At 51.8% G+C, this 9489-nt stretch overlaps 1 protein-coding gene across 2 annotated transcripts; it reads right to left on the reverse strand.

Annotated features, from left to right (window-relative positions):
- Positions 1 to 287: 287 nt before the first annotated feature.
- On the reverse strand, positions 288 to 3696 carry LOC103001014 (sialic acid-binding Ig-like lectin 14). 2 transcript variants are annotated; one of them, XM_057533585.1, is made up of 7 exons: positions 3611 to 3696; positions 3153 to 3533; positions 2651 to 2845; positions 2306 to 2353; positions 1284 to 1565; positions 1066 to 1201; positions 288 to 929 (listed from the first exon to the last, which is right to left on the reverse strand). In XM_057533585.1, exons 1-7 carry the CDS (start codon positions 3645 to 3647, stop codon positions 737 to 739), a joined length of 1272 nt encoding a protein of 423 aa, XP_057389568.1. In that variant the 5' UTR covers positions 3648 to 3696; the 3' UTR covers positions 288 to 736. The 2 variants fall into 2 exon arrangements, with proteins under 2 accessions (XP_057389568.1, XP_007179950.2); XM_007179888.2 differs by having other exon boundaries at positions 2651 to 2929.
- Positions 3697 to 9489: the final 5793 nt, after the last annotated feature.

Raw genomic sequence — 9489 nt, forward strand, 5'->3', positions numbered from 1 at the left:
TAAGCAACTTGAAACCAAGAAAGAAAATCTGTTTTCCTGATTCTACTGTGTGTGGATGTCCCCACTGATAGGGAAGTTTTGGAGACCAGAAACTCAGGTGTTAACAAGGTAACTTCCGGGTCATGAGAGGAGAAGCCCTTTGCAGGGCTGGCGATGCAGAGAGAGGAGCCGGGTGGAGGAGAGGGCTGAAGGACGACCAAGGGCACAAGCAGGGTAGCAGATGGGGAGCGGCGCTTCAGAAACAATGGGGCGGGCAGTGAGGGTGCGTCATCAATAACCATGTTTTATTTTCTGTATCTTATGACGTTTTGACATCTTCAAAAGCTTGCTGGCCTGAAAAGGACACCGCCTCGCAATTATTAGAGACAGAAAAGGGCTGTTCCAGGACCTCACCTTTAAAATGCAAACCAATCAATCGCTACCCCATAATCCCCAACCACCCCTTTAGCTACCCCTCACTCGCCAAGCCACTATTTCCCTTACCCTAAGTCACTCACGAACAGGTAACAGATTACTACAGATCACCCCTGCCGCCCAAAGCCCACCAGAATTATTCAAATGAGCAGATCCTAAAGAAATTTCCCTGCGCAGCCCTGCCTTTCCCATGGAAACCCCATATAAAGGCTTCTCCGCACCTGCTCCTGCTTCTTGAGCAAAACCAGGTGCTTCCCCTTTGGTCCTGCCCAGCGTGACTTGCCACCTACTCTTGGAAGGTGTGAGTAATAAAAGTCTCCTTTCAATGGTATTGACTCTTCATGTCATCACGCAAATTAAGAGCTCGTGGTTGCAAATGAGGGTTTGAGTCGAGCGTTTCCGGGGAGAAGCTGACAGTGATGGCCCCATGGCTGTCTTCTGGGCTCCCCATCCGCACGTGAATCCCGTCTTGAGAAGGAGGGAGGCTCAGCCCTGCTCCCTCGTGGCCTCCACACCTGCAGACCAACACTGTCTCAGGTCAGAGAGTCGGACAATTTACCTCTGGCTCCAGGCAGGATGGGCCAGCTCAGCCCCACCGGGAACTCGAGGGCCATTTACCAGACTTCCCTGGAGAGGAACGGGTCTGCTCACCTGGTGTAGTAGATCCAGGTGAGGCCATAGGTGAGGAGGAAGCCAGCCCCCATGAGGGCCCCTCTGATCAGGGTGAGGACCAGGGGCCAGGAGCCCTGCTGAGCCTCAGTCACGCGGCTGCAGCAAGACGGGCTTTCTGGGGAGGGCAGAGAGGGGTGAAGGTCTGTCCCCAGCCCCCAGCCCCTCCCACATTCCAAACACCTGCCCAGGCTGCCTACCCTGGCACCTGTCCTGCAGCTCATTCTGCACAGCAAGGCTGACGGAAACTTGCTGGGAGCCCAGAGGGTTCTGAGCTCGGCAGGTGAATTCTTCTTCTGCAGCGCCTAAGCCTGGCAGCTCCAGGATCTTGGTGCTGGAGATGCGGGTGGCGTTCAGGGCTGGGGACGCCCGGAACCAGCCCAGCCGTGCGGGGGGGTTGCTGTCAGCAACACACAGCAGCTGCAGCGCCTGGGTCTCCGAGATGAGAAGGGCCGAGGCCCTGTTCTGCAGAGCCTTGAGGGCTTTGGGGGAAAGTGCAGCGAGAGCTAGCGGAGGCCGAGGTCTCACCCTCCCGCCCTCCCAGGATCTAGTTGGCGTCTCCCTCTCCTCCCCTGGCCCGCTAGCTTGCTTCGCTGTGGCTTCCCAGGCTGGACCCTCACACCCGAAGGAGCTTGACCCAACGTGTCCGGGCCTCGTATCTTCAGGGGAGGCTCAGTGTCTCAGTGGGACGTGCCCGGGCTGCTTGGTGGAAAGAGCACAGAGAGCCTCAAGCCTTGGGAAACTTAGGCAGTGAAGGCACCAGGAAATGGGACTCAGGAGGCTTCTGTGGAGGAAAGCCACAGAGCAGAACCGTGGTGAAGCGAAATGGGCTTTGACCAGAGTGCGTGAGTGCGTATGTGTGTGGTGTGTATGTGTGTGTGGCCTGTGTGTGCATGTCCATGCGTGTGTAGGTGCATATTTGTGTGTGTGTGTGTTGCATGTGCATGTGTGTATGTGCATTTCTGTATTTGTCTGTGTGTATGTGTAGAGATGTGGATTGGATATGTGTGTATGTGCATGTATATATGTGTGTGTGTGTATGTGTATATGTGTATTGAACCTGTGTGTGGACTAGTGCCTGGGAGGTGGGGGAGGGAGGGTGGTGATTTTTATCCTTGCTCTTCCCATACGTGATGGCAGTCAAGCCCTAATCCCACCCTCTCTGCTTGGAGGTGGTCCCAGGAGCTGGACCCAGCCCTGGAGAAGAGAGGTCCTTTCCTACCTGTGACATTTCTGAAGCACAGGTTGATGCTGAGATTCCACGGAGCATCTAGGATGGAAAGATACGGCCTTGCTTCAGAGGTGAGTAGCGGGATGCAAACTGACCCAACACCCAAGGATGGAAACCAGGGAGCAGGGATGGCTGCCCTTCATGGCCTCTCCCCACCTCGGCTCCCAACGCTCAGATCCATAAAAGAGTGAGCTGGCCCTCGTTCCATCCCTGCCCTCCACACACACACACACACACACACACACACACACAGACACAGTCACAGACACACACACACACACACACACACACACACAGCCGACTGCCCTCAGGGACCCAGCCCCCCTCCAGACTCACAGGAGACATTGAGCCGGATGGTTCTCTCCATGGTCACTTGATCTCCTTGGAGTTCCACACGACAGGTGAGGTTGCTGCCATGGTCCCGGCGCCTCGGGGTGAAGGTCAGCACCGAGGACTGGAGGGTCTCTGGGTCCACGGCGTCAAGGGCATCCCCCGCCCAGGAGAATGAGAAAGCTCTTCCCCCATCACAGACTAGAGACAGGCGGCAGGTCAGGTTTGTGGGGCGGCCGGACTCCAGAGCCTCCAGAAAATGGATGTCAGGTTTCTGTGTTGGGGCTGAGGAGGACAGAGGGAGATGCCTGGGCCCCAGGGGGGTGGGGGCCCAGAGTGGGACCCTGAGAGGGACCCGTGCCTCAGAGCCACAGCTCACCCCAGGTCCTGTGTCTCTTCTGAACCCCTAAACCCCGAGACCTGGAGCAGGCAGTGGTCCTGTGTCCTGTTCCTGTTCTAATACGGGAGTCTCCACGTCCCAGGGTCCTCTCCTGGGCCCCTGCCATACCTGTCACCTGCAAATTCAGCTTCTTATCTCTGTAACTGTATTTCACATCGTCTGCCTCCACTCGGAAGACGTAAACTCCTGTGTCGCTCATCCTGGCATCTCTGATGTTCAGGGACCAGTTCTTTTTCCTGGGGTCCCCGAGGAGGTGGAATCGGCCCTGGGTCTCTGGCTTCACTTGTCTCCATGGGTTGTTTGTGGCCACAGGATCACTGTGGTGTATGTTGTCCCCTTCCCGGAACCAATAGATGAAGGGTTCGCCAGAGAAGGGCCACGACCTCCGAGGGTAGGAGAAGGAGAAGGGCACGTGGACGCCCAGGCACGCCTGCACCGTCACTGAGTCCTGCACTCGGAGCTCGTACCCTTGGTCGTCCTGCAGGGACCCTGGGGGACACAGAGGCTCCGCTGCAGCTGCGGCCCCTCCCCCACCCTTGCCGCCCCTCCCCCCTCGGCCCACTCACCCCCCCACAGCAGGGGAAGCAACAGCAGGGCCACCATGTCCACGTCCGCCAGCGCAGAGCCCGGGTCCAAGTGCCTCCGTCAGGGAAGGAGGCACCGCGAATGTGGGGAGCGACCGAGGAAGCCCCAACCGGAAGCCAGTGGGTGACAGAGAGACAGCCTTGGCCCAGCACAGAAGGGGAACTTGGACGCCACAGGCCAGAGGGCGGGGAAGGTCAGGCTGGGAAATCATCCTGTTTCCCTCATCTCTCCCATTTGCAGCTGCAGACCGTGAGCTACTGAAATGTGAGGCTTGTCTAGGCTCCCGAGGCCCCGTCGCTGCAGCCCTTCCCCGTGCACTGTTGTCTACACAGGGAAGACAGCATCATATGTCCGGCTCCCTGGGGATCAGAGCCTCTGGGGGGGGGGTCAAAGAGCAAATTCATTATCACATGTGGAAGGGAGCCCAGGCTGAGGGTCCAGGTGATGGAGGCCTGCCCCCAAGTCAGGAGAGAAGATAAGTTCTCAGCAACAAGCGTGTCAGTTGGACATGACTTGGTCCACAGTGGTCACAGAGCTGCGGTCCCCACCAGCGATCCTGGAGCCTCCCGACCCCTTGGAGTCAGGTCCCCTTTCCCATCCCTGTCCTCGTCCAGGCAGCCTCAGCCTCTCGTCCTGGTGTTGGTGCCCAAGGCAGACTGAGCGCAGGGCGTTTGGAATGTGGGAGTTGAAGGCAAGGAGTGCCCGGGTTGGAAGCCAGACATCTGCCTACCCACCACCTCACCTGCCACCTGTTCAACTTTACCAAAGTTACTTAGCCTCTCTGTGCCTCCGTTTGCTCATATGAAAAACAGAGACACTAGCAGAAATGCTGCGTGAGGATGAAATGAGCTCATATGTGTCAAGTGCTTAGGACACAGGCTGGCACTGATACTCACTCATTCAACTAAGGCTCTGAGGACACCTGCTGTGCGCCACGCCCCCACGTAGGGGCTATGTAGGGGCTGGAGATACAACACAGGGTAAGCTCCTAGGATGGTAAAGGTGGGTCAAAAATCTGAGTGAGTGGGTAGACCAACATTTAATAAGAAAATTAAGATACACAGTCTCTTGGAGAATGATGTAGTCTAAGGAAACAATCATAAACAGGAAAGCAGGAACTCCCATGGTGGCGCAGTGGCTAGGACTCCGTGCTCCCAACGCAGGGGGCCCGGGTTCAGTCCCACAGGGAACTAGATCCCACATGCATGCCACAACTAAGAGTTCGCATGCCACAACTAAGGAGCCCTGGAGCCTCAACTAAGGAGCCCTGGAGCCTTAACTAAGGAGCCTCCCTGCCACAACTAAGACCCAGTGCAACCAAATAAATAAATAAATAAATATTGAGAAAAACAGGAAAGCAGAAGAGGAATTGTTGAGAACTGCTCAAAGTTTTTAAAACGTGGCTGGGGCAGGCCTCATGGAGAGGGTGACATCTGAGTAAACACATGAAGAAAGTAAGAGAATGACTCCTATGTGTATCCAGGCAGAAGTGATCCACCCCGAAGGAAGAGCGCATTCAGAAATCCCAAGGTGGGAGCGTGTGTGGTGTGTGTAGCAGCAGCTGGATGACAGGGTAGCAGAGTGATTAACGGGGTAAATAAGGAGAGTAGGACTGAGAGGTATCATAGGTCAGATGATGAAGAAATTTTGAGACTATTGTAAGAATTTGACTTTTACTCTGGGTGTATTAGGGTTCTCTAGAAACAGAACCAACAGGATGTGTATACGTATATAAAGAGATTCATTATAAGGAACTGGCTCATGTGATTACAGAGGTTGACAAGTCCCAAGATGTGTGGTCAGCAAACTGGAGACCCAGGAGTGCTGATGGTGTGGTTCTAGTTTGAACGTATGCAGGCTTGAGACCTAGGAAGAGCTGTTGTTTCAAGTTCGAAGGGAGGAAAAATACTGATATCCCAGCTGGAATGCAGTCAGGCAGGAGGAGTTCCCTTACTCACGGGCGGGTCAGCCCTTTTCTTCTATTCGAGCTTTCAACTGATTGGATGAGGCCCACCCACATTCAGGAGAGCAATCTGCTTTACTCAGTCTCAACTGATTGGATGAGGCCCACCCACATTCAGGAGAGCAATCTGCTTTACTCAGCCTACTGATTTAAATATCAATCTCATCCATGGGGTGTATATATACACAACGGAATACTACTCAGCCATAAAAAAGAACAAAATTTTGCCATTTGTAGCAACATGGATGGACTTGGAGGGCATTATGCTAAGTGAAATAAGTCAGACAAAGAAAGACAAACACTGTGTATCACTTATATGTGAAATCTAAAAAATAAAACAAACTAGTGAATGTAACAAAAAAGAAGCAGACACAGATATAGAGAACAAGCTAATGGTTACCATTGTGGGGGGATATAGAGGTGGGGGAGCGGGAGGCACAAACTATTGGGTATAAGATAGGCTCAAGGATGTATTGTGGGGCTTCCCTGGTGGCACGGTGGTTAAGAATCCACCTGCCAATGCAGGGGACACAGGTTCAAGCCCTGGTCCGGGAAGATCCCACATGCCACGGAGCAACTAAGCCCGTGCGAGCCACAACTACTGAGCCCGTGAGCCACAACTACTGAGCCTGTGTGCCACAACTACTAAGGCCCACACGCCTAGAGCCCGTGCTCCGCAACAAGAGAAGCCACCGCAATGAGAAGCCTGCACACCACAACAAAGAGTAGCCCCCGCTCACTGCAACTAGAGAAAGCCGGCGTGTAGCAACAAAGACCCAAGGCAGCCAAAAAAAAAAAAAAAAGGATGTATTGTGCAATATGGCAAATATAGCCAATATTCTGTAATAACTGTAAATCGAAAGTAACTTTTAAAAATTGTATTAAAATTTTTAAATTTTTTCAATAAATAAAATTAAATTAAAATGTAAACAAAACAAACAAACAAAACCCAAACAAACAAATATCAGTCTCATCCAAAAACACCTTCACAGAAACACCCAGAATAATGTTTGAGCAAATGTCTGGGCACCTCGTGGCCCAGCCAGGTTGACACATAAAATGAGTCATCACACTTGCCTGAGTTGTTGTGATTTCAACAGCGATAGTGATGTGTGTGTGTGGGTTTCTTCCACATCACCAAGCAATTAACTCAATTCTGACACCACCTCCCTAAAGATAGCACCAGATCCCACAGGTTAAGGGCTCAGTCCCACAAAACTGCCTCAACTTCAGACACCAATTACAAGTCCAGGTTGTCACCTGTGCTTCTGACCCACTGGCTATAGATCAGAGGTTCCCATGATCCCCTCCTTGGGTTCCATTAATTTGCTAGAGCAACTCCCAGAACCCAGAGAAACCAGTTTACTTACTATCTTACCAGTAATCTAGATTACTAGATTATTACAAAGGATATTAAAGGATACAAATCAGCAGCCAGATGAAAAGATGCATAAGGCAAGGTATGCGAGAAGGGGCATGGAATTTCCACGCTCTCCTGGGTACACCATTCTCCCTGAATCTCCACCTGTTCGCCAGCCTAGAATCTCTCCAAACCCCATGCTTTTGGATTTTTTGGAGACTTCACTACATAGTCATGATTGATTAAATCAGTGGCCATTGGTCATTGATTCGACTTCTGGTGTCCTCTCTCTTCCCTAGAGGTCAAGGGCATGGGACTGAATGTTCCAACTCTCTAATCACCTCTAGGGCTTCCCTGGCAACCAAACCCCATCTTAAGTGCTTCTCAAAAGTGGCCTCATTAAAATAACACAAGACCCCTTTATCACTCTCATTACTTAGGAAATCCCCAGGTTTTTAGGAGCTCTGTGCCAGAAACAGGGATGAAGACCAAACATATATATTTCTTATTATAAATCACAATATCACAGGTGTGAAGGCAGTTCAGGGCTTGAGCGGAAAAGGGGTTAGGCTCTGATTTGCTTTCACCTGATCACTCTACTTGGCTGTACTGAGCCTAGACTCCTCCGCCAGGGCTGTTGCAAATGCCTGGGATGTGAGATGGGGGTGGCCAGGTCAGACCAGGTGGAGTTGGTGAGAAGCAGACCAGAACCTGAACACCAGAAACCCTTTCAGAAGCAAAGGGTCTGCTGTCCAGGAAGGTCTGGAGCTGAAGCACCCGTTATATACCTTCCCACAAATGGCCTCCGGTCCAGACCTCCCCTATCATTGGTTCTGCATACCAACCTCCTCCCCTAATTCATAAAACTTTGACCAAATCCAACTTGGGGAGACGGATTTGAGCTTTGCCTCCTGTCTCCTTGCTGGTCGACCCCTCAGTAAAGCTTTTTTCTTTTCTCAAAAGCCTGTGCCATCATTTTGGCTTCTAGGTGCATCGAGCAGGGAGCACTTTGCTTGGTAACAGTTGCCGACGTGAAGCCACCATTGCCACAGAGGCAAAGACATTAAGGGATTTTTTAAAAAATATTTATTTATTTATTTAGGCTGCTCCGGGTCTCAGTTGCGGTCTGCGGGATCTTAGTTCCCTGACCAGGGATCGAACCCGGGCCCCCTGCGTTGGGACCACGGAGTCTTAACCACTGGACCACCAGGGAAGTCCCTAAGGGATTTTTAAAGAAGAGGATTGGGCACTCTACTGGGAATGTGTGGAGCGAGAAATGCACATTAGACACACAAATGGAGAATCAACAGACGCTCATTCTATGAGTCTGGAGTTTAAGGAAAAGTTCTAGCTGGACACACGAACTTGGCCTGTCACCATGCAGACAGCATTTCAAGTCATGAGCCTAAGAGAGATCACAGAGGGAGTGAGTTTAATTGGAAACGAGAAGGGAGTTCCCTGATGGCGTAGTGGTTAGGATTCCAGGCTTTCGCTGCCGTGGCCCAGGTTCGGGGAACTGAGATACCGCAAGCTGCACTGTGCGACAAAAAACAAAAAACAAAAAAAAAAAAGGAAAAGAGATGAGGACCATCCCCAGGGGCTCTATGAGCTGCATATCAGACCCAGCTTCCTGCTGAAAATAACTAAAAATACAATTTCATTTTAAAATAAATCATCACTGTAACTGTTCTGAAAATCCTCAAAGCGCTGGCAGGAGAGAAGAATTTTCAGTCCGAAATCTAGGAGAGGGTGGAAATCCAGAGAGGGAACCCAAGTCACACATGCCCTGGGGGAATTCTGAACATGAAAAACTTGAATTTGGGGCTTCATGGACCTGAGGATCCAAGTCAGACTAGACGTCAGGGAAGGGAAAAGCTTGGGGCTCGTGGTCACACGTAGCTTCTGCACAATCTCAGGCTGTCTAGGGGGGATGGAGACTAGAGCAGGACCAGCCCTGCAGGTGGGCCTGCACTCCCCACTCACCCCCACCCAGGGTTACCCAGTCATCAGTAGGGAGGGCAGAAGCATCTCTAGGCTGGAAGGTCAAGACCCTGCCCTTGAGACACTTGGTGACCTGGCATCTGGGACCTGGGACCATTTACTGAAGTGCTTGCACCTGGAGAAACGTCTCACTCAGCAAAAAAATACAAAGAAACTATAAGGGACTAAAAGTAACTGCATGCATGGGCAAGTGGAGCAAATTATGAACAACAAGATACAAAAAGACCAAATCCCAACTGCCACTTCTGAGGTGTGGGGAGCAAAAGCAGGGTCCTGCGCATGATTCCTGCACGCGCACCAGCAAGGGGGTGGGCAGGCCACCTAAGCTACCCCCTCCAGCCCACCCACTGATCCGCCCCTACCCTCACCCCATTTAAGGGACCAGCTCGCCCCCCTAGAGAGTGAGCAAAGGCACCTTTCTGCAGCACAATAAAGCCCAATAAAGCCTTACCTGAATTTCTCATCTGGCCTCTCATCAATTTCTCTTTTGTCTTTTTAATGATTATTTTTTTTATTTATTTATTTTGGCTGTGTTG

Source organism: Balaenoptera acutorostrata, chromosome 19 (genome assembly GCF_949987535.1).
Source record: "Balaenoptera acutorostrata chromosome 19, mBalAcu1.1, whole genome shotgun sequence".
Taxonomy (NCBI): Eukaryota; Metazoa; Chordata; class Mammalia; order Artiodactyla; family Balaenopteridae; genus Balaenoptera; species Balaenoptera acutorostrata.